The sequence below is a fragment of the Zeugodacus cucurbitae genome, chromosome 6 (genome assembly GCF_028554725.1).
Source record: "Zeugodacus cucurbitae isolate PBARC_wt_2022May chromosome 6, idZeuCucr1.2, whole genome shotgun sequence".
In the NCBI taxonomy this organism is placed as follows: Eukaryota; Metazoa; Arthropoda; class Insecta; order Diptera; family Tephritidae; genus Zeugodacus; species Zeugodacus cucurbitae.
Genome location: NC_071671.1, coordinates 60,240,239 through 60,265,199, shown reverse-complemented (window position 1 = coordinate 60,265,199; position 24,961 = coordinate 60,240,239). Strand labels below are relative to the sequence as shown.

At 33.3% G+C, this 24,961-nt stretch overlaps 3 protein-coding genes across 8 annotated transcripts in view; 1 reads left to right on the top strand and 2 right to left on the bottom strand.

Moving 5' to 3' along the window:
- The first annotated feature begins 282 nt into the window (after positions 1-282).
- Positions 283-7,905, top strand: LOC105218578 (UDP-glycosyltransferase UGT5). Its single transcript, XM_011194264.3, has 7 exons — positions 283-479; positions 4,528-4,689; positions 4,759-4,855; positions 6,314-6,775; positions 6,842-7,045; positions 7,108-7,382; positions 7,452-7,905. Exons 1-7 carry the CDS (start codon positions 477-479, stop codon positions 7,845-7,847), a joined length of 1,599 nt encoding a protein of 532 aa, XP_011192566.2. The 5' UTR covers positions 283-476; the 3' UTR covers positions 7,848-7,905.
- A 1,947-nt stretch (positions 7,906-9,852) lies between these two features.
- Positions 9,853-24,961, bottom strand: part of LOC105218600 (uncharacterized) — a 32,320-nt gene continuing 17,211 nt past the window's right edge. The window contains exons 2-3 of the mRNA XM_011194297.3: positions 10,596-11,816; positions 9,853-10,527 (exon numbers count right to left, since the gene is read on the bottom strand). Of these exons, the coding sequence (XP_011192599.2) occupies positions 10,460-10,527; positions 10,596-11,816 (1,289 nt within the window). The 3' untranslated portion in view covers positions 9,853-10,459. The remainder of the gene's footprint in view (positions 10,528-10,595; positions 11,817-24,961) is intronic.
- Positions 11,896-24,961, bottom strand: part of LOC105218582 (glycogenin-1) — a 30,336-nt gene continuing 17,270 nt past the window's right edge. For 2 of the 6 annotated variants that reach the window (XM_011194269.3, XM_054235264.1), the window contains exons 5-7: positions 20,447-21,337; positions 17,158-17,371; positions 11,896-13,504 (exon numbers count right to left, since the gene is read on the bottom strand). In XM_011194269.3, the coding sequence (XP_011192571.3) occupies positions 12,405-13,504; positions 17,158-17,371; positions 20,447-21,337 (2,205 nt within the window). In that variant the 3' untranslated portion in view covers positions 11,896-12,404. Of the gene's footprint in view, positions 13,505-16,607; positions 17,372-20,446; positions 21,338-24,961 lie in introns of those variants that run through there. The other 4 variants (XM_011194270.3, XM_011194271.3, XM_029044435.2 and 1 more) reach the window with 3 other exon arrangements.

Sequence of the window (24,961 nt, the reverse complement as noted above, 5' to 3'; positions counted from 1 at the left end):
TTTTATTTTGCTCTTCAAGTAGATAAATGTCTACCAAAGAGGTAGAATTTTTATTATTATTATTAAATTGCAGAACTTAGAAGTAGTAAATATCTTTCTCACAACAATTTGTATATATATTCTTTTCACTTTTTTTACAAAGGAAGAAATTGCACGACGCATAGGAGACACTTAATTTCATTTGCTGGACAAGTAATTTAGCTATTTGTATAGCAATTGATCTCAACTAGTACGAAGATCGGAGAGAACCATGACGACATAACGGATAGCACTGAAATTGAACGCTTCGGACTAGTGCGCGCTTGAAATTTGCTCTGCGGATCAGTGCGAGCGATTCAGTCGGCAAAGCAACAGCATTAACCGTGTGGTGTCCGATGCTAACAAACGACTGTGGAGAGTTACTTAAACAAAATTGAATTAAATTAAAAATAATTAGAATATTTAAGTGAAGTGTTAAATGAAGACAAGGCAGTAAAATGGTAAATAAAAAATTAAAATTAATTAAAACGATTTTTTTTTATTATTTTAACAAATAATATTAATACGAAAATTTCAAATTCGAAACTACTAACCAATTTTTTTCGATCGTTCAGTGTTTTCCGGAAGTTTTCGAGAAAAAAATGGTTTAATAAAAATTTTGTGTAAATAAGTGTACATTATAACTGCTATGAATTTAAAGAGCTTGCAGCTAAAAATATATTGGATTGGGTAACTCTACCTATTCAAATAATTTAATCTAATTGAAATTTTGAAAAAATAATTACTAACAAACGCCTCTCAAAATACAGACATTTTTTGAGACTAACAGTTGACGGTATTATTTTAATTTTAATTTATTACACTCTCGCAACATGTTGCACAGAGTATAATAGTTTTGTTCACATAACGGTTGTTTGTCACCAAGAAATAAGAGAGCTAGATATGGGGTTATATATATATAAATGATCAGGATGACGAGTGGATTTGAAATCCGGATGTCTGTTCGTCTGTCCGTGCAAGCGATAACTTGAGTAAAAATTAAGATATCATAATGAAACTTGGAACACATATTTGAAAATGGGCAAAATCGGTTCACTGCCACGCCCGCAAAATGGCGGAAACCGAAAACCTATATAGTGTCATAACTAAGCCATAAATAAAGTTATGAAAATAAAATTTTGAACATGGGATCACATTAGGGAGGGGCACATTTGGATGTGATTGTTTTTTAAAAGTGGGCGTGACCCCGCCCCCAAATAGGTTTTTTGTATATAACTCGCAAACCAATAAAGCTATATAAACCAAACTTTCTGCAGTCGTTTCTTTTACAGTCCAGAATCAGATAATAACCACGCCCACCTCCCATACGAAAATTAGGTTGAAAATTACAAAAAGTGGGTTAACTCATTAATGAAAAACGTCAGATACACTAAATTTTACAGAAGAAATAGCAGAAGGAAGCTTCACTCAATTTTTTTTTACAAAATTAAAAATGGGCGTGGCATCGCCCACTTATGGGTCAAAAACCATATCTCAGGAACTACTCGACAGATTTTAATGAGAATTGGTATACAATATTTTCTTGACACCCTGACAACACGGTTAAAAAAATAGCGAAATCGGTTCACAACCACGACTACATCCCTTATAACTCAATTTTGAATTCCATCCAAATCCTTCACTTTATAATATATACATTAGCAACCAATGAAGATAGCGAAATAAAACTTTACACAAATACTATATATGATTGGTGGCAAACCTGTGAAAAAATTGTCAAAAACGGTCTATAACTTTTCAAGGCTCCAGATATCGAACATGTTGAACTCAGGGCCTTAGGTTAAATTTTAACCGTAAATATGGGTAAATCTCACAGATAATTTAATGTAATTCAGAGGAAATTGTTTGCTTCCAATAGTGTTTCTCTGTTCCAAAAATTATTAAAATCGGGTCACAACATCTCCTAGCTCCCATATACCTAATTATAGGTTTTTTAAAAATTCGTTTGACTTTATTACGCATATATGTATTGGTTAATATGTGATATATCTTAGCAAAATTAAGAGAGCGTATAGTATTGGACATAATGTACCTTGCTGTTGAAATTGAATGAAATCGGTTCAGGAATTACCTTAGTCCTCATATCTATATATGACAATTTTCGTTATTCTATTAAACTTTATGCCGAATTTATGGGTAAATTTGTGTATTATCTTAATAAAATTTCTTCAATAAATTGCGAGCGTATAAAATGTTCGGTTACACCCGAACTTAGCCTTTCCTTACTTTTTTATTTTTTTTTTAATTTTATTTAATCTAAAACTGGTGGTAACAGTTTTATTTCATTAAATCGTGGAAAAAAATTAAATATTACAAAACATGTCTAAAAATAGAGCGTTTTAGCTATTTAACTATATTTTTTTAAAAAGAAAACTTTCCACCTGCACAGAGTGGCAAATTTAGATTGCGAAAAAAAAATTAAATATTATAATAAATATACGAAAATAAATAGATTTAAAATTTTTCAATATTTTTTAACAAGCTTCCCACCGATTTGGTGCAATTTATTCAATTAGTTTAATGAAATTAATCGAATAATACAATAACCATATGAAAATACCGTTAAATGCTGTTAAAAAATTCTTAATTGTAACAAATTGTAACAAATAATATATATTTTATTTAAAAATATTGAAGTCATAAATAAAAAAAAAATAAATAAAAATTATAAAAACTCGCTTTCTTCAGTAGCACATTTAATAAAAAAAATATTATAAAAAATAAATTATTATTAAAAAGAAAAAATAAATTATTTTACAATTCTATACATATATCAAACGATTTGCTGATTTGCCTATTCACAATATAGCTTCTAAATCACTCATATGCATTTTTGTCATTCGTAATCAATTCCAGTTTAAGCTGTAAAAAAAGGCTTGAACATGACTTGCAAAATATTAATATGTATATACTTCAAAGCACATTTTGAAATAAATTTGATTTTTTTTTACTTAAGTTTGTTTATTAAATTTATTTTTTTGTTTTGAGCTGTCCATTTTGTTTACCATAACTTAAAACTTGATAACAACCCATCTGCCCGGCACACACGCTCGTGCCGATTAGGTGGCGAAGGGGGCCAAACCATTACGAAGCAGTTTCTAATTTAAATTAATACAAAACACTTTGAGGTAAGATGTTGCTGTCAACCGAAATAGAACTGCGAGTTAGGGTGGTTCTAAAATATAATTGCACGATATTTCTATAAAGTTTTAGAACTCTAAGTGCTATTAATGGCAAGCATACATGTTATCAATTAAGATTTTTTTCAAAATTAAAAAATTTTGAAGAATTCCAGCACACCTTAATGTTCGATAGTTTACTTTTTTATACAATTTATTTCACTCATGTACGCTTGGATATATGTATGTATGTTCAGCATTCGCGTGGCTACTCACTACAAAATTTATTATTTGTTTTTAAAATTTTTTCTATTCTGTCTCCATGTGTTGTATTCTACAAAGTAGTTGTCCACAAAGTAGCTGAACTCTAAGATAATATGTTATTAATATATATACAATTACACAAACAACAACCGGTAAACAAGTTTTATTTATACTTTGAACCGAATGGAAATAAAATAATTAATCACAAACCGTTAATTATATGTCATATACACGCGAGATTATTACTAACAAAACGAAGTAGTAGGTGTTAAATATGACAGATGCAGTGAAATGGAAAATTTTACTTACATATTTACATAATAAAAAATGCAATTATGAATTGCATAGGGCTACACATTGAAAAAAAAGTAAAGTTCAATATATATTTTAGTTATTTCTATAGAAAATTAGATTCTTATAAGTTTTTGAAGTTTTTAATAAACATTAACAAAGAAATGAACCCGAAAATTTTCATTATCCATAAGATATAATAACTAATCTAGTGATTAATCGAAGGAATTAGCAAAAAAAAAATTTTGACAAAATGTCGGCTACTCAAAGCAAAATGTTCGATTTTCGACCAAAATTCGTGTCTTTAATTGTTTTTAAAAATAATAAATTTTCATCAGATGGGGAAATCCTTCGATTAATTACTAAAAAAAATATAGTTAAGAAGCATGTGTAAAAATTTCAGACCGATCGGTTCAGCCGTTTCTGAGAAATTTTGCTCACCGACCTTGAAAACACCGTTTCGAGAAAAACGAGTTTAAAGTTTTGTACCCTACTGCGAGATCCCCCGGCGCGCCTTCACTAATGTGTCTATAACTTCGAAAATATTCGTCGGATCGACTTGAAATTTTGTGTGTGTATACTCAGATATATATATATTAAGAAAACGCAAAAAAAAAACAATTTTTTGGAAAATCTTAACTGTATATATATATTTTTTTTATTTTTCTGCGCGCCGAAATGTAGGCAACAGAGGTTGTGTTTAACAAATAACAAGAGAACGACAAACTGCTTTTATTATATTTTTTATTCCTTAAATGCTATCTTACTTCATATTATAATTTCCTTAAAATTATTTTGTATTATTTATTTCTAGAATTCCAAAATTGTATTAGGCCTACTGTCACTAGCTGTCCTCGCAGCTATCACACCTACCTCAAATGGCGCTAGAATACTCTCGGTCTACTCATTTCCTGGCAAAAGTCATTTCATGATGCAGACAGCTGTGATTAAAGAGTTGGTTAGGAATGGACATCAGGTAAGTGCACTTGCGTGAAAAATTATTGCAGCGACTCAATTAATTTATGTTTTGCTTTTTCCGACACAGGTGACTTTAATAACAGCCTTTTCACTGGCGTCACACAAATTGGGCGCCAACTATACTGAGATACTTATTGAGCCGGTCTATGATTTCTGGAAGGATGGTGAGTAAAAAAGGATAAATATTTAATATTATAGCTTAAAATCATAATTTTATTCAATTCTAAATTTGGATTTGATTGTTTTAAACTAACTCATTATCAGTATGCTTACTAAGTGAATTTAGAACTTGCGTCTCATGATTACAATTATCTTACCGATTGCTAAATTTAATCTTCAGACTCCTAGTAACAATTGAACAACTATAAGATCCGCTTGTGTCACCATCTGGTTGTTATATTTATTTTGACATATTTGGCACACTCTTATCGCCCACCTTATTGTCTAAATACTCGTGTTATCGAGAGTCCAAACATTTTGTTGATCAGAAAAAGTAAACAAAATTTTCGGTACGCATGTGGGCAACGAATCAAAAAGATAAGATTATAACAAAAATGGATTGTACTAAAAAACAATATGCGGAAATATTTTACTCAATTTTATAATGATAACTCAGGCAATAACCGATATATTCGGAAAAAAGATATCCGGAATAATGAAAATAATTAGATTAGTACATAAATTTGATTTCACAGAACTTTAAACATTTAAAATCGCTTGAGAAATCGCCATTAATGTGCAGCAGGAGTATGCAGAAAAAATGCCCATATATGTGGACCAACGGATGTACCGTGAAGAAAGGAAATGGACATGGCGGATATGAAACAACCAGAACCGAAAATGCAACTGTCACCAACTTAAACCGTGTGGACATCACCGGATACATGAAGCGGATGCACAATATGCCCGGAAGTTGAAATGGCGGAAGTAAATATCGAGCCGGTATATATATAGTATATTCAACAAAAAGTTCTTGTAATACTCGTACCAAATTGACGGAAACAGCCACATACAATGCTTAACTTAGTTATTTCCTGTCTATGTACAACTTCCGTTGGTCTCATATCTGCTTTCTGTTTTGGACTTCTGTTCCATTTGATCAATATCCGGTTTGAGTTGTTACCGGTTAGCATTCACTATCATAATTTCCGCTGTCCAGTTGAGCAGAGGAAATTAGTATGGAGTAATACACTTCGAATGATCATAACTCCGGTAAATCTAAACCGCCCTAATGGTCTTTGTGTCATATGAAAGGAAAATTTCACCGCTATAACCCTGAAGTATTCAACTCAAAAGAGAGAATAATTTCACTATACAAAACTTACCGCAAATCTGGACACTGAAACCCTCGTTTGTTCCCAGTTATTATCTCTATACGTAAGATTATCGCTTCGTTGCTTAGGCGAATGCAGAGAGAAAGAGAGACATGAAATACACGATCCACACTCACGTCTTTTCACACATTCCAGTGGAGGATAAACTATTCCCACTTTCTCTTCTCCCTACACTTCTGACAGAAATATTATCCTCAATTATAGTCCATCATTCCGAAGCGAAATCGTTATATTAGTAGCGTTTATGGAATTGAAAGACATTTACACCATTATCTATTCTGATTTCAGTCAAAGAAGATGCCGGTGCACGCGATATCTTCGAGTTCACCACTATGGATGTTGCGGGCTTCCTGCAGATGTTGCAAGTTTTGGGCGTGGCCACCACCGAACACGCGCTTAAGCAACCCAAAGTACAAGCCATCATCAACGCCAAGCAAACTGAGAATGTTTACGATCTACTGTTGGTTGAGCAGTTCTATCAAGAAGCCTTCTTGGCGCTTAGTCATATTTACAACATCCCAGTGGTGAGCACCAGCACATTGGGCTATGAGAATCACATGAGTCAGATGTTTGGAGTAATATCGCCTTGGTCCTATGTGCCGCATGGTTTTCTACCCTATTCCGATCGCATGAGTTTCTGGGAGCGTGTGCAAAACACCTATAACTCACTCTATGAGGACTTGCATCGTGAGTATGTTTATTTCCCCATAATGGACGATTTGGTGGCGAAGTACTTCGGACATCTGCCAAGTGAGTACATTTTCGGTCACATATTACTTTCGAGTTCTTTAAAACATGGTAATTTTGTCTTTGCAGTTAACTTTCCGAAAGTAACCGCCATGGAGAAGAATCTCTCGGCCATTTTGTTGAATAGTTTTGCACCTTTGACTAGCGCACGTCCCACCATAGACGCCATGGTGCCTGTTGGTGGCATGCATATTTATCCACCCAAAGCTTTACCTGCGGATATACAGAAGTTCTTGGATGAGGCGGAGCACGGCGCCATTTACTTCAGTTTGGGTAAGTTACTTCTAACTAGATATCTGTAGTCGCTAAGTAATCCATTTTTTACTGCTTTACAGGTAGCAATGTGGAGAGCAAAGACATGCCGCCGGCTTACTTGAAGATCTTTCTCGACGTCTTCCGCAGCATGAAGCAGCGTGTGCTGTGGAAGTTCGAAAATGAGAGCATCATCAATTTGCCACCGAATGTTATGGTGAAGAAGTGGATGCCACAGAGCGATATACTGGCACACCCCAATGTGCGCGTGTTCATCACGCACGGCGGTTTACTGGGCACACAGGAGGGTGTACACCACGCAGTGCCCATGTTGGGCATGCCCTTCTACTGTGATCAAGTGCGTAGAATCTTAAGTACCAATTATCTTATAGTCTACTATAACGTTTTTCATAATCTTTCCATTCAGCACTTGAACTTGAAGAAAGCCGAACTCTACGGTTATGCCATCAGCTTGCACTTTCAATCCATCACCTTTGACATACTGAAAAATGCGCTCACCGAATTGTTGGAGAACCCCAGCTACCGTGAAAATATCAAACGTATCTCCAGCATTTTCCATGATCGTCCGTTGAATGCGCGAGACACCGCAGTCTATTGGATTGAGTATGTGATACGTCATAAGGGTGCGCCACATTTACGTGCCGCCGGCCTCGACTTGAAGTGGTATCAATTCTATTTGTTGGATGTTATTGCTTTTGTTGTTGGTGGCATTGTGTTGGCTGTGCTGGTGTTCGTGGGATTGGTGCGTTTCATTTTGCGTCGCTTCCGCAATGGAAGTAAGCAGAAACAGAAAAGGCAATAAATGTGATTTTTTTTAATAATTTAGTAGACAAAAAATAAATGAGAATTCTATTTTTTAATGTAACTTTTATAAATACTGATATTATTTCTGCTCTTATGTGGTATTAAGAACGTTATCGCTTTTATGTGATTAGGTATACAAGTTTTGATGATTCTAAAATCTTGTATTGAAATTAGAGTATTCATAATATTCCATTTATGGTGCTTTATTTGATATAAAAATCTTAATTTCCATCAGCAGACTAAACACATTTGTTTGGCAGAAATTAAGTATCGACGCCATTAGCATTATATCGTTTTATTGCATTTCGGTGCTACATGACGTATGAGCAATGTCAAACGCACATCTCTTTTGTTTGCATTTCTGTTTGTAACGAACTGCACTGTCATAAAGTATTTCATATTTTATTCACTAGCATAAATAAATTTACATACATGTGCCTGTTTTAATTTACAGCAATTGCATGCATGAGGATTGAGTATCCTCTTTTTTTACACCATGAACTCCAGGTTGTACCTCATTTTTGCGCGGCGTTATGGTCCCTGCTACAAGGCACAAGCAGCACAAAAGTGTTGCCGAAGTAAATTGCCGCTGCAAATGCAATAAATTCATTTCACCGCGCTGCACATACAAACATAAGCTGCTGAGGTTCAACAGAATATACTTGCTCATGTATGCTCAGTTGGGAGTTCACTGCCGCTACGCTTCAAAAAAAATTAAGACTGAAATGGGTCAAAGGTAAATCAGTGTGTGGTGTTGACCTCGCCATGCATTTCCATAAATAACAGCAGACACGCACATGACTGAGTGCTGACTTTTATTTGCATCGCATTTGTGCTTTTCATTTAATATGGGCACTGGATTCGTTGCGAAATTTCAATATATAGGATTTTCAGGTGGATTCGAGAATGGATTATAGTCACTATTCAATTCAATTTAATAGCCTTTTCGCACAGCCAAATTAATTGATGTTTTAAAATTTTAATTGAGAAAACAGTTTTTGCCCTTCGCACTCCCAGATACTCGATAAACGATCAGTTGTTATACGTTTCTGTATTTGCTTTTCATAAGAAGTTGGTAAGTTTCAATAGCTGATAATCTGTTTATCAATAACCACAACCATTGTTCCAGTAGCGGCATCTACCGTTGTATTGCATTACTGCTATTTTATCAAGAAATGCAGCCAACAGCTGTGGACAGCGTGGACAACAGCTCGCAGAGAAAGAAATGCAGAGTTGAATTTCATTTTCCACTCGATTAAAATTCGATCAAAAATTAATGTAGAAAAATAAGATTTTTATTTTGCATGGCAAATCGATCTAAATCAGTGCTTTAATCGAGCAAAGGCCGGTTAATTGATTAATAAGATCCTGTGCGAAAAGGTAATTTAAATTCATTTTTTTTTTTCGCTAAAAATAAAGGCATATAAATTTGTTTTTGTTTGGGAAATGTTTTATAATTGGCTGTCACTACTATCGGTGTACCAAATCTTCAATCCAATTATATATGTGTTTCATTTCATACTTTGTTCCTAATAGCTTGAAGTACAACGTCTGTCGGGTCTGTAGACATAATATTATAGTATCCCTCTATTTCATAAGTATTCGAATACGACGAGCAGCTCCGTTAATATCTTTCAAATTGAATCAAAAGTATTGATTTAGGATCGTCGATGACTAAATTCTTGTTTATTTCTCTCAACCAGATGTTGTGAATATTTCTGAATGCCTCCTCTTAAGTCTGCTGATAAGATACTTACATACATACTTAAACCAAATAGTCACTCTTATACTCACATATTAATCTCAATGACATTTGAATAAATTAATACACGATCCACGCAGAAAGATAAGTTGTATTTATTTCTACGAAACACCCGTTTAATATTCAGTGTTATATATTTTGACAGCTGTCATTCAACGTGTGTTCCAAATTTACTTCTTCATTATAATGCACCCACGCAACATGTCACTCACCCTGTATACAGAACTCCAAAGAAACAATATTTCATACAATTCTCTAACTTTTTTTCTTCAAATTCAATAACTCTTTATTAATACAAATAAATTTAACTGCGTTTCACAAAAGTAAGATTACAATAGTATTTTATTTTACAATAATTAAGTACAAAATATATGATTTTGTGCATGTTTCAGCAAATTTGATCAAGGAACGAGATAACTAGTGAAATAATTTAGAACAAGGCTTACGAAAATTGGTAAAAAACCGGCAACAATTGATACAACTGGACTCTGAAATGTGAAATGGAAAAGTGAGGCGAAAGATTTGTAGACTTGTAATTTTGTATCGAACCAAATAAAATTTCAGAAAAATTGCTTAATTTTAAATATTATCTAAATTTAATTTTTTTTTCATAATTTTCTTCTTTTTTTTTGCATTGCAATTGTATTATTGTGCCGTTACAAACAAGTGCATGAGTATGGTGTCGATATGCGAGCGTGTGTTTGTATGTGTTTTTGGTGTAATTTGAAAATGAGTTGCATTATAAAAAAATTTTATGGGCACCCTGTATATTTTAATTGATGATGTTACAAATTTGCGCTCCACACATTCGTACGCTCTTGCAGCGAAGCTTTACAGCATTTAGCAGTTTAGTGGCTGATCATCATGGACTTCTTTACCTTTTTCTCGGTCCTTTGATGGGTGACGGTGACCTCCTCTGTGGGTGAGAGAAAAATATATTAGATTTTTCACATAAGAATTTCGCTAAAGCAAAGTAATACAAACCTTCGAACTTCTTTGGCAATTGCTTTATGGTCTCAACGGTGCGTACATTCTTCTCACCAGGCTCAATGATCTCTTCCTCATACTCCTCTACGATCTCTTCTTCGCTCTCTTCACCACCGTTGCTGGGCACTGGATCGTACACAGTCTTGACGGCCTTCTTGACAATACCCTCAGCGGTGACGGTGGTGTAGTGATATTCGGTGCCACCTTCGATCTTAATAGTTTCGACGGTAGTGACATCACCGGGATTCTCGGATGGTACGACTTTCTTGGTGCCCGATTCGGAACGGAGTTTCTTTGTGGTGGTAACATTCTTGTGCTTCTCAGCATCCTTCAAGGTCTTCTTATAAGCAATAATCTCTTCTTCAGTCAATTCAGCCTCCTCTTCTTCGTACACGGTCTTCGAGGTGGTAATAGTTTTGCCCGATTCCAATTTGGTGGAGTAAGTGTACTCAACGCCATGTGGCACACGCTTGGAGCTCACGGTGGTGGTATCGTTCTCAATGAAATCTGGTGGTGGTGGTGGTATGTTCGACTTAGGCTTCTTGGTCTTCTTCTTGTCCTTACTATCGACAGCGCTAACACCGGATGAGGTAATTTGTTTGATATTCTGCTCTTGTACGGAGTTCTTGCGTACAGTGCGATTGTTTTCGGTGATCTCAGTGCTCTGTGTGACACGACGTGACTCCTCAACAGTGGTGTGTTGCTTGAAGTTACCCTGTTGTTGGTCGGTACGTTGTACAATACGGCGCGATTCAGTGGAGTCGGTCGAATCAACTGAAGATTTCTTTACCAAAGCCTTCTTCTTGTTCTTATCGACAGCGGGTACCTTATAGTCTTCAGGCAACTCAGTGGGTATCGAATCGAAGAAGGTCTTAGTGCGTGTGCTGCGTGTGCCATCCTCATTGATGGTGGTGTAGACTTCTTCGTAACCACCTTCGATCTCGCGTGTCAACATGGTTGTATTCTTGTCAATACGCACTTCCTTGCCGAAACGCTTACGGATTTCCAGCTTATTTTGCGCCTCACGCTTCATATCGTCCTCGCTCACGGGTTTGGGATCCCAGAAGGTGCGCACGGAGGTCTTCAAGGTGCCATTTGGCTGCGGGGTGGTGGTACGTACCTCATAACCGCCATCGATAACTTTGTATTCGGTGCGTGCCTTGGTGACGGGGTCAACCTCGACTTTGCCGTCTTCAATGTCAGCGGATGTTAAGAGTTCTGTTGTTTCAGTGTGTGTGCGTAGTAGGGTTGCCGTCGGTTTTATGGTGTAGTGCGTTGCGTTTAGTGATGTTTTTGGTTGTTGTTGTTGTTGTTGTATAAAGAAAAGAGTTGTGTGTGTAAATAAATAATATTCGGTGGATCGTTAGTGTTTGTGTTAGTTTGTGGGTTTTAGTGTAGATTTTTGCGTTTTAGTTTTTTAAGCTTCTTACGCAGCTAATTTCTAATAACTTTTTTTAATTTCTAACAACTTTGACTTGAGTCTCAATCAATAAAGCACTTAACCGCTGCGCCTGCGCGCAGCTTTCCCTCTCTCCTTCAACGAGTTATCACTTTGAGAATCAGGTCTCTCGCGAGTAAATATTTTTAGTAATGTTAGTATGTATGTGTGTGTGTATGTAAGTATGTACAATGTCAAGGGTCTTTTACAAAAAACAACTACAACTACAGCTACAACTTCGGATTCGTGGGTTCAACCATCTTTTGCTCTCATACATGTACTGGGTTCGGCAGCCGTACGCCCGCGAGCTCCTCAAGGATGCACGTGGGCAACAGACAACCGTAACGTGCCACCAATTTGAGTAATTGTTATTTGGATTTGCGATTCGATTTGGTGGAAATTTGCTTGGCGGCCGAACTTTGTGCTTGCGCTTGTTGGGAAGTTTGCGGTAGTTGTTGTTGTAGTTGATGATGTTGATTCTGTCTGGGTGGGCGTTGTGGTTGTTGTGTAGTCGGTTGTTGTTGTAGTTGTGGTTGTAAGGGGACTTGTTTACGTGGTTGTTGTTGTTGCTGTTGTAGTAGTTGTTGTGTCTGCAATAGCGGTTGTTGTTGTATGGGTGGTGGCGATAGCGGTTGTGGAGTTAGTTTAGGACTGCGTGGCACTGGTTGTGGCGCTTGTTTTTGTATTGTCACATGTTGTTGTGTTACTGTCAACTGCTGTTGCTGCAACTGACTTTGTACTGTTACCTGTTGTTGTAATATTTGTCTTTGTACTGTCACCTGCTGTAGCTGTGGTACTTGTTTTTGTACGGCACCCAGCTGTTGTGGTTGCAATTGTCTTTGTATTGTTGGTTGTTGTTGCTGTGGTTGTAATTGTCTTTGTATTGTCTTCTGTTGTTCTTGTTGCTGCAGTTGTCTTTGTGTTGCTTGTTGCTGTTCTTGTTTTTGTAATTGCCTCTTCAGCTCTTGTTGCTGTTGTTGTAATAGTTGTCGTTGCAACTCTTGTTGTTGCTGTAGTTGTCTTTGTATGGCTTGCTGTTGTTGCTGTTGCTCTTGCAACTGTAGTTCGGTCTGTAATAGTCTTGGTTGTTGTTGCTGTACTTGTGATTGTTGTATCGGTCTCGGTGAAGCCGTTCGTTTCAAGCTCTTTTGTATCGTTGTATTAGTAGCGTTGTTGTTGTTATTGTTATTGCTTATATTAGTATTAATATTGTTAGTGCTTGGCTTTGCTGGCGAACGACTGCGCGTCGAAGCGTTGTTAGTCGGCGCTGCCAATAGCGGGCGTGTGAATTCATCGGCCACACTCGGCTCTGCCACTTTCTCAGCGCTCTCTTGCAACATGCGATTAATGCGTTCTAAGCGTTCCGAATCATCAGCATTCTCTCCGCTATCCTCTGGCACATTGCCACCTATTGGTAAAGGGATAAAGTTGTTAGGAGGCATTGGATTTTCTATGTAATGTTGTTCTGCTGCAAATAAGAAGCAAATGACAACTAACGGTATTAAAACAGATAAGTGCCATTTTCTATTTTCAATGATGCAAAAGATAATTTTTTCGTTTCGATTGACTTGTCGATTGATGTTCATTGGACTTAGCTGATGATTGATGAGATGACGATGATGAAATCAAATTGAAATAATTTTCCTTAAACAACTCAACAACTTAAAGAAAGAACTTATATGTAAACACATTTTCGATGAACCAACACAGGTAAATTGTATGTTAGTTGTATAAGGTTAACACTGTAACCAACATAACATAACATTTATAACATAAAGTGAACCAATTTGAGCCAATGAAACAGAAAACAAGAAAATTTTAAATCCATACAAGTTTATAGCCAATACATGTATATTAAAAATAACTGTAAATTATAAAAAAACAGCCAATTAAATAGATTTTGATCTAGCCAGAGATCTGCTAGCCGTTCGATCAAGTACTATATAACACAAGTGTACTATATAATTCAATTCCACCACAAAAGACCGAGGAACAGTCTAAACACTGAACTTAATCCAAAGAAAGGTCATTCAATGTTAGATCGAGTCAACTATTTCGAATGGTCAATGGTTTCCTGTGTATATACTGAGAACTTGAAAAGTTGTGTGACAAAAAAAAATTGTGGAACAAATTTTCGTGTGCAACTCATTCCACGCGCAAATTAATTAAAGATACTAAAGTATACTAGAAACGTTTTCGGAAGGACTTTTCGTGAAATTATTGTGAAGTAAGGTTAAAATAAATGAGAATTTATTTTTGGTGTAGTTTTTTCCTTTTGTGCTTTATAAAGTATTTTTTTTTTTAACCGATTGAGAATAAAGTGAGATTACATATGTGAGATCAGATCATCATAAGAGAGATCCGGTGATCGATGCAACCTTCGAAAATATTGCAGTGAAATGTAAGAAATAGGTCATATTTGAACACATTTCAAGTTGCACGAATTATGGGTCTGCTTGGAAATATTAAGTTTGATTATATGTTTAATTGGGAAATCAACAATTCGTAAATTCAACACAATTTTGTCAAATTTTTATAGCAAAAAATAAATTAATAAGAATTTTGACAAGATTTTCCAATTTTGTTCCGAAACTTAAGAAGAAAAAATGTCCATGAAATATTATATCTGAAGTGAAAATCAGATGCTTAACCAGCATAATTTTGACAAATTTGATATTACCAATTGGGATATGTCTATGATTATAGTGTTTTAGAATTTTGAAAATGCTTTTTTTTTTAAATACTTCTCTTAGTGATATAAATTTATGAAGTAAGAGTAAAGAGTACCTTTTACTTTAGACGTATCACTTCTTATGAATCGACAACAAGGATATTCGAAGAATCATTTGGAAATATGTATATTGTTTATGGCTGCGCTTAATTTTTTTGTTAATATTTTAATTCTTGTAGAACAAGAAAATATAAAAGAAATTCGTAAAATTAAAAAAAAATACAATTATTTTGTTAAACAGTAATCCCATTTGGAGCAGTTGAGCCATAATATGGAACAAAAAGATTTTCAGATAATTTCTGATATTTTAGTTTTCAAAATTGTATTAACACAACCAGAATAAAATGTGAATTTTGTTATTTTAGTTCGGTGGTTATAAAAAGTTTTGTATAGTTTATGGAAAATTGTTATGTACACAGAAAGTTCGAACTTATTCGAACCGACTTTTTCAAAATATGGCAGATTTGCTTTCTCATTATATTATTCGAGAGTGTGATTGTGAGTAAAGTCTCCACTGTGCAGATTGCAAATTGCAGATTTTCACAGTTATCGATAAATAATCGATATTTAATCGACTATTAAAACATATCCATTAATGTTTAAATTTCAAAAAAAGAATTTTCGATCTTTTAATTTTTCAACTTATCGTTTCCAGAATTTTTCGATCTTTTACATTTTTCAACTTATCGTTTCCAGAATTTTTCGATCTTTTACATTTTTCAACTTATCGTTTCTAGAAATGTGATACACAATATGAGAAATACTTTTTAAACTTGTAGTTTGACAGTTATTCACTCATGTATGTAAAATATTTTCCAATGAAAAGAGTTCGATTTTTAATGAAAAGTATCGATATCACTTGTAAAATCGCAAGTATTTTCAGATACCAAATCACCACCGACACATAAAATTTGGGTCCACACAAATTATCATAAGAAATGGGATTACCAACAAAATGAAATATTCGTTTCAGACTGTATATAATATTAATCACAAAACGCCGGAACATTTAAATGTGCTGCAAATAAAAATGTAAATTATTAGTAACATATAAATTCAATAATAAATATATATATTTTATATATACATACATACATATAAAATACTGTAATGAAAACATTATTAAAAATACGTAATGAAATAAAAATACAAATATGTTTAATAATTATTTTTGTTTTTATTGTGTAGTACAAATAAGTTTCACTCGAAAAATATATAACATTTGTTATTAATGAAATATTATTGTTGATATAACGCTTTTTTTTGCACTGCGATGTTACATATATGTTTACGAATAATGCAAAATTGTCTTCTTTGAATTATGTTTTTCTATTTTTTTTTTTAATTTTTTTTTAGTTTTATTTTTAATTTTTATTTTTATTTTTTTTTTGCTGCAAAAGTTTTCAACAATTTACGCTTTCAAAATACGCAAGCATGTAAGTTGAAGATATGTTTGTTATTATTTTTTTTATTTTTTCATATTTAATGTAAGGAGGGGCAAATATATTTACGCCGAAAATACACACACAAAATCCAACGAATGCGAAACAAACGAATTGAACGAAATTTGCAAAAGTTTATTAAATACAAAATGAGCCTTACAAAATAGTTAATTATGTGTTTTTTTTTTTTGTAATTTAAAACGAGATTTTTGTGAACAACAATTTACAAAAAAATATTGAAATGACTACAAAAAAGTATGTCTGCTAGAAATTGAAGCAACTGACTTACTTAAATAATGAATTGTTTGATTGAAAGTTAATTAAATTGTGTAAATAATTAACAATTGCAATGATGTTGGTGCTGAATGAATATGGCAAGTATGAGTATTTCTGTGAAAGAAAGTGATTTTCGATTTTACGAAAATAAAAGTGTAAGAATCAGGCACTAGTACTGCTGGAAAATTTTGTAGAAATTTTTGAAATATTTTTTTAAATAAAAAAAAATTATCGACCAATAACATTTAATTGAAAAATAAACAACTCGTACGCATATTATTTTCGCATACTGTGCCTGCCTTGGTGTATGTCTGTGTGTGTACTCAAATATGTGCGTGTGTGTGCGTAATATAAAAAGTTTTTGTTTTTTGTGCTTTTTGTTTGTTTGTTTTTTTTTGTTAGCAAACAATTATTGCTTTATTGTAAATGTAACTTGTTGTAATAGTAGTAATTTGTTTTTACGCTGTTTTTGTGCAATTTTGAATTAATTTTTCATTATTTTTTTATATATATTTTTTTTTTAGTATTGTATGTATGTAGGTAGTATAATTGTGGAGGACGTCTGTTTTGTTTTCAAGTGCTTGAAAATGTTTCACTTCATATTGAATAAGAAGTTTTTTATGAGCGCTTATTTAAACATTTTTTTGTTTTGTTTTTGTATTTATGAAGTACCAGACTTATCCTCCTCCTGTGGCGGCGTTGCGCCGGGCTTCGATTCCAAAGTTTGCGTTATTTTCTTCCAAATATTCTCGAAGGCATCTCTGCCTGTGTAATCGATTTGCCCGGCCTCCCAGCATTGACGACGCATCAGCTGTTCGTAGGCCTCCTGTTCGGGTGTGCGTTGCTCACCGAGACGCAGCTGGGATAAAGCGCCAGCCAAACCAGCCTATAATGATTGGGTTGAGGGGTGGAAGAGAGTAAAAAAGAGTTATTTATTAGCTTTATGAGATTTTTGTTGAAAATATTCTTTTTTTATAAAAAGCCACATAGAAATTACATGAAATGTGCGTAAATACATTTTTGTGCATTTAAATTGGTGTAAAAAATATTTGCCGATTTGAGGTTAAGTCTGAGGTCTGATTTTGTTCAAGCGACTTAATTCATTATCATTATTATTATAATACTTATTTTAAAAAAATTATTAAGATTTATCTCAGAATTCATTAAAAATTTTTGCAATAAAGCTTGGGAATACCCCTAAAATAAAAAAAAATAAAAAGTTCCCTAAAAATTTTAAAAATTTTATTAAAATAATTCGATTTGAGTTTAATTCTGAAGTCTGATTTTGTTCAAACGACATTTAGTCATTATTAAAGGACTTATTTACCAAAAAAGTTATGAAGATTTATCTCAGAATTCATCAAACATTTTTTTTGAATGAAGCTTGGGAATACCAATAAAATATTAAAAAAAATTTCTCAAAAAATTATAAAAATTTTATTGAAAATATAATATAATAAAAATAAAATATAAATATATATATATATATTATAAATAAATTTAAATTTTAACTTTATAAATTATATATTTCCTTACTATAATAAATACACCCATGATTATAAAATGAGCATGATAAATCTTAATTTTTTTTTTAGAAATAGATCAGATCAGAAATAGATTTAATCAGCAAATATTTTTTAACCAAACCCAAAATTTATAATAATATATATGTGTATATGTAAAATAACATAAAACATTGTGCATACCAAAGCATTTATTTAAGCTGGATTAGTTGTTACTATGTAACACAGAACATTAAATTAATAATAATTTTAAGCTTATAACTAAAAGACAAGCGTATACATATTTACATCACACATGCAAATGTATTTAAATATTTATTATTTAAACATTTTTCATTATTAATTTTGTATTAGACCAGAGTTGTTAGTATGAAGTAGCATCCAGACGCCAAAATATTCGTTCATTCACCTTGGAGAAGATTACTAGGGTTACCAAAGTGCACGTTTCTTTTGCGTATATCTTAATAATAATAGTTTGTGCCAATATTAGGAACTTGTGAGGTCTATGCATATTTTTATAAAAAGAAATGATAATGAGATTGTGTTTCATTATTTTGCACACAACTGTAGTATGATTTCCAATGAGACGCTTTGAATTTTACAATAAAAACAATTACATAATGAAAATGAATGCTTATGAGATTTTAGTTATGATATATGTAAAGATTCAACTCGTCGTTTTTATAAGTGCAAGAAAAAAATTAGTCAGTCTTAATCAATACATGGTCATCCTTGAGCAATATCTTCCAAGTAGTCCACAAGATATGAGTTTCTTAAATATGTATTAAGAAGATATGCATCTTTAAATACAAAATTTTGACTGACACTTTGAAAAAAATGATTCATACGGTTTAAGTATAATCCCTAGTTTTTCTCTCTTAATTGAGGTTATCTCACCATTTTACTCATTGCTTTAGCACACATCTCTTTTATAAGTATTCGTGGCTCTGTTGAACGCATATACTGAAATTAATCTTTCTCAAATTGAATAGTCATGTTTTCTACCAAAATTGCTTTTCGGTTAAGCAAACAATGTGTATTGGCGACAATCATTCAAAATTGCTTTATAGTAGTTAGGACGATCGTAAATTTTCACGGAGAAATAATCAGAGTGAGAATGCTTTTGTGTTTCGAAATAAGATCAGATCTATCTATCTAGTTAGTTTTCGTTTTCAGCTTTCATTCCTAGCATTCAAGAGCTATTGCTCTCCACAGTAGGCGCATCTCTGAAAATGATTTGATTTCAATATTTTCAAGAAGACACTGACACTAAGGTGATAAGAGATTTTACTATTAAATGTTCCTGGGATCACATCCTAAATTATAAGAAGTTTCAGCAGATTTTAAATACTCCAAAAGTAGAATCGTAGTGCACTAAAGTCTAGATGATTATAGCAATTCGTGTGCGTTGATGGTGAATGAATGAATATCGTATTAGAAAACATAAACAAATGAATGAGTAAAATGACAAGCACACGAACTGACAGCAAAAATATGACAAGAGACAATATGCAGTATAAATTATATGATGACAATTGACTTTATACAGATTTATACAGATTTTCTAGTAGACAATTCCACAATATATTTTCTATATTATAAGACTACTATTAATAATGTGACAATTGACATGACTCGTGACACATTACTGCAGACAATTGACAAAGCTATTGAATCATGAATAGATGACAAGACTCGAAGCATGATTATTGATTGAACTAATGATAAGAGTGGTATAATTTATGACCTGACAAGTGACAAAACTCATGACATGTGTACATATGACATGACATTTGTTGTAATGCTAACTAAATTTGACTGATGACAATACAACTGATAAATGATGCGAACCACACGATCATAATGACATGAAAATACTTGAAAATTTAAATTTATTTTGACACAAGATGGCTGACAAAACTAGTGAAAGCATGACATGATCTTTGACAGGGCGTATTAATGGTCAAAATGATTTTGAAAGTGTTAGAGTAGTTTGGTAATGAAAATCGCATGAAATAATGAAAAGCGTTTGATAAATCAGTAAATTTGTAAATGCTTAAACAATTTTGAAAATTAGACCATTAGAAAGCATAGGGTATGCACCTCCAATTGTATAGTAAAAGCCCGCCTACGCCAAAGATAATGACATGCTCTAGCGATTACATCGAATGCAGCTAGTATATAATGATACCAAAATGGGACGTTTCAACCAATCTGACAACTCCCCATATACATATTTACAGACAATTGCACTTCAGATATGCTCTATTTTGAAACAATATCCCTTTATGCAACACCATCTAAGCCAGTACTAAAATACACATCTAAACCCGAATTTGGTATGTAGTGCTTGATAAATATATAATAGATAGATGGATTTTAACAATATTCAGCACTTGAGTACTTGTATGTCATATGATCGTGGCATGTCACTTTACCTCATTCTTTTCATTAGTTTTGTCTTTGTTTTCTGTTTCTCTTTCATTCACATCTTCACTACGGAATGCTTGCTTATCTGTACTAGACCTAGTGCTAATGGTATTTGTATTAGTCTCATCTGAACTTTGTGCTTTTTGCGTTACAGATGAGTAGTCTTGTTGTTGTTGTTGTTGTTGTTCTTTTTGGGCAGTGTTCTCTTTATGAATATCAGCTTCATAAATTTGTTGCTCAATGGCAGTGGTTTCAACATTTTCGCTTGTTGAATGTTTTGTACTTTGCTCATGGGATTCATGGCTAGCAGGACTATCATGCGTTTCATGAATTTCATGGGAGACATGTTCCTGATATTGTTCTATTGGCTTTTGTGGTTGTTCATGGTACTCTTGTTGTTGTTGTTGCTGTGGCTCTGGTTGTTCTCGCTCGTAATTAGCCTCACTATGTGGTTGTCTTGATTGATTTTCCGCTCTGTTTTGCCACTCGTGTGTTGGCTCGGGTTGTTGCCATTCGTGTGCTTGATGTTGTTCGTGCTCCTGATGGTGTTCGTGCACGTGATGCTGTTCGTGCTCGTGATGTTGTGCGTGCTCCTGGTGATGTTCGTGCTTTTGATGATGTTCATGATGTTGTTCCTGTGACACATGCTCTTCCCTCGCTTTAATGCTATTACTACGCTCTCTGGCTAAATTCTCATAGTAATCTTCCCAAGGATCACGAAACTCTTTAATATTTTCGAATTCGTAATAGTTCGGCGACGGTGAATGTTCGTGGTGTTGTTGGTGTTCTTCATGGTGTTGATGATGATGTTGCTCATGTTCATAATGTTGATAATAATGATCGTGTTGTTGTTGTGGCTCAGGTCGATAATGATAGTAATAATGAACGATGGCGCCACACTGTGTAGCAGGGACATTTGTTTTGTTTCGTACGATATTTGCGAATTGTTGTTGGATTCCATTTTATTTCAACCGCAAAGCAGGCCAATAGTGTTTTATCGAATTTTTTTTTTAATATATTGCATATTAGCACATTCATATGAGTCAAAGCGTAAATGCGTTTCAAATAGAATTTTTGATTTTTGATTTTCGATTTCAATTTATATTTTGTGATAAATTTAGTTGGATTTTAATATTTTATTTGGCATGTTAAGTATTAGAAAAATATAAAAATATATAACTTTTAGCAGTTGTTAGTAATAATTATTGTGTAGTATAAGTAAATCATATATGCATAAGAGTAGTTATATATAACTAATAATATAACTAGTAACAGCATGCATAAATGCCTTAAAAGCGTAATTATTTATAAAATTTATTTCAATTCGTAAAATTTTTTTTTGCGCTAAGGAACACAAATCACCTGAATTTGAAGCTGTATTAAGTTGTATAAAATCTTTGAAAGGAAATAAAATGTTTATTTTGTAGTCTAACATAGCCCTTGATTGATATATTTATACCTATACCAGTCCATGAAAGATCAGCTTTCCAAAACAGATGCTTTGTCTCGGAAAAATCATAGTCTCGCTTGAGAGATTATTATTAAATTACTTCAACTTATCTACAGTGGCGGCTCTGCAGGCTTTAAGACTTGGAAAGAGTTTTAGGTTCCCACAATATCGACAATCTTCAGAATATATTGCTGTCATAGCGACAGTAAACACTTCCCAAATATTTTTCAACTTCTTTGGTCAAGTCTAAATTGGGTACTGTTCTGGTTGTGTAGATCCAACTGTCAGAATCGGGCCTTAATATCAACACTCAGTTCACTTGTGAAGTTTTAAAATAGATATACTTGGATATATTGGGATGGAGTACCTATTTAAAATCAACCAAATGTTTTTTTTTCTCCCTGAATACGATAGATTTTCGGAATTATCTTTAGAACTAATTGGGAAAGTATTTATAAGAAACGTTGTAGTAAATCTATATAAAAATCTACGTTTTTTGATTTTAAAATATTTTTCAAATATCCGTACAAGGTATTGGTCGAATCGTAAAATTAATATAAAGATGGGATTCCCTTTCGAATATCTTTAGAACAATAGATTACACAAGTTTACAAATTCAGGTCAACTTTTGGATCTGAGCAGATAAGAACGATTCTTAACTATATTTGATATGCTGAATTCGAATATGCATTTAGTTTCTTAAGATTGATTCTAGTTTCCGAGTTCTCGCATGATAGCACCATTGTGCTATAAATAAGTGATTAGAGCAATTAAAATGCACAGACAGTGTTGCAAAGTTGATTCAAAGTGTTTTTGTTACGTTTGTGGTAGTTATATGATTAAAAAAAAATAATAACAAATGCGCTCAAAGATGCGTATCTGCACTACTTTGGTTTCAAAGTAGCAGACACTCATAAGTCATGGATACCGAAATTTATTTGTAACGCATGCAAAACAAAGCTGTATAAGTGGTCATTGAGAGAACATGAGTACTTTTCCTTTCAATGCCAGCGCTCTCGAGAGAACCTAAAAACCATGTAGATGATTGCTATTTTTGTTTGATGAAAATTAAGGACATCTTTTCAAAATATCGTTTACCACTTTCTTGGTAATGACAAATCCCCTAATTTTAAGGAAATTATTGGCGATATGTTGCAAAATTATCGAAAGATTAGAGCTAGAATATCTCTAAAGATCCATTTTCTGCATTCCCATCTCGATTTTTTTCCCGAAAACTTGGGTGATACGAGCGACGAACAAGGAGAACGGCTACACCAAGATCTAGCCAACATTGAAAGAAGATACCAAGGATTTTGGGATGAAGGCATGATGAGCGACTACTGTTGGACTCTAATACGTGAAACAGATACAAAACAATACAAAAGGCAAAGTTTCACCAATCTTCATTTCTGATGTGTTACTTTTCAGTTAATAAAATGAATATTATTTGACAAAAATCATAAAAAATTAAGTTCTTGATTATTTCAAAAACTAGAATCAATCTTAAAAAACGAAATGAAGATTCGGATTCAGTGTCATCAATTGTCGTAGAAACCACTTTTGGTTGCCCAGATCCAAAACCGTGTATACTTGTGTTATCATAAATTTTTGTTCAAAAATGCCTACACATTTCAATTGAACTTCATAACTTCGCTGAAAAGAACTAATCAAGGAAAGTTACAATCGCTACGAAACTGAGTGTACCCTTTGTAGGTCGATGGCTTGATGATTTCCAATCTTTTTTGGAGGTTATGTATAGATAAGTACGTTCTCTAGTAACACCTAGGATTCTACTCAAAAAAACACAAATTATTATTTGATGGTTAGAAAGAAGAAAAAACCAATATAGATCCCATCAAGGCTGTCCAACGGAAAAATATGTTATTTTTAATCCAAATTTATTTGAAAACCTGAAAACCATTTTTCAATACACAATATTCTTGTATGCGATATACTTTAAAAATATATATATGTATGTCTATTTCTACTAGATCTCCTTAATCTATTTTCCTTGTGATTGTATAAATAAACTATGAACAATTTGTTTATTCCACACTTGTTGGCCAATTGCCAAATTCGCGCTACGCTAATCACACTTCAGTACAGCAATGAAACATGTACACAATCACACAGACATTTCAAAAAGAGAGAATAATTGCGAAAAATTCAACGAAAATTTTGAAATGAAACTGAAGGCGATTGCGCCAATTATGCGTGGAAAGTGATTTGGGTGTGGCGACCATGACTTGATTTGAGGCTGTTGGCAACGAATTGTCAGTTGCAGATGCGCGAAATTGCTCACACACTTATATGTAGTATATATAAATTCATATATACATATGTATGTATAATATACAGCTGATCAATTGAGTGCAATCAAATGGATTAAAAATTCAAAATTGAAATATATTTGTAAATATTGAAAAAATATTGGCATTTCTTATTGAATAAATACACAAAAATATTTTGCTTCATCCAATATTTAAGCACTATTTTGGCTTATTGACACATTTAGTGCTGCGCTTGTGTCAAAAAAATTTTTGTAATTTCGAAATCAAATATTGTATCAAAACACTTTGGCCACAGCAATTCACACTATTTATCCATTAATCCAACAAACAGCGGCAGTTTATATAGTGGCTGCCAAAAATAGCCCAACTAGTTTAAGTAGTGACAATAAATAAGGCTTAAATACACAAAATAATGAGTTCACAATATTTGTAATTACTCGCCTCTTCACCAAACAACATAGGCAGCGCATTAAATAGTTCGCAGATGAAGTGGAAAAAATGTAAATAAACAAATATTTTAATTGAAGAAGTACAAAAAGCTTTTGACCTCATTGTCTGTGTGTGTGTATTTTTAGAGTGACACGCTTACAGCGAAAACACAAATATTTACATGAGTGTGAGTGTCTTTGTATGTGTGAGTTTCATTAACAACGCCGAGTCTAATGATGCATTAGGTGTTGAAAACTATTTACACGAAATGCGTATTTTAAATGTTTGCTTCGATTGTCGTTTATTTATTTGCTAAATTTAAATAGCTACATAGTTGAATGCGTCCTTTTAAG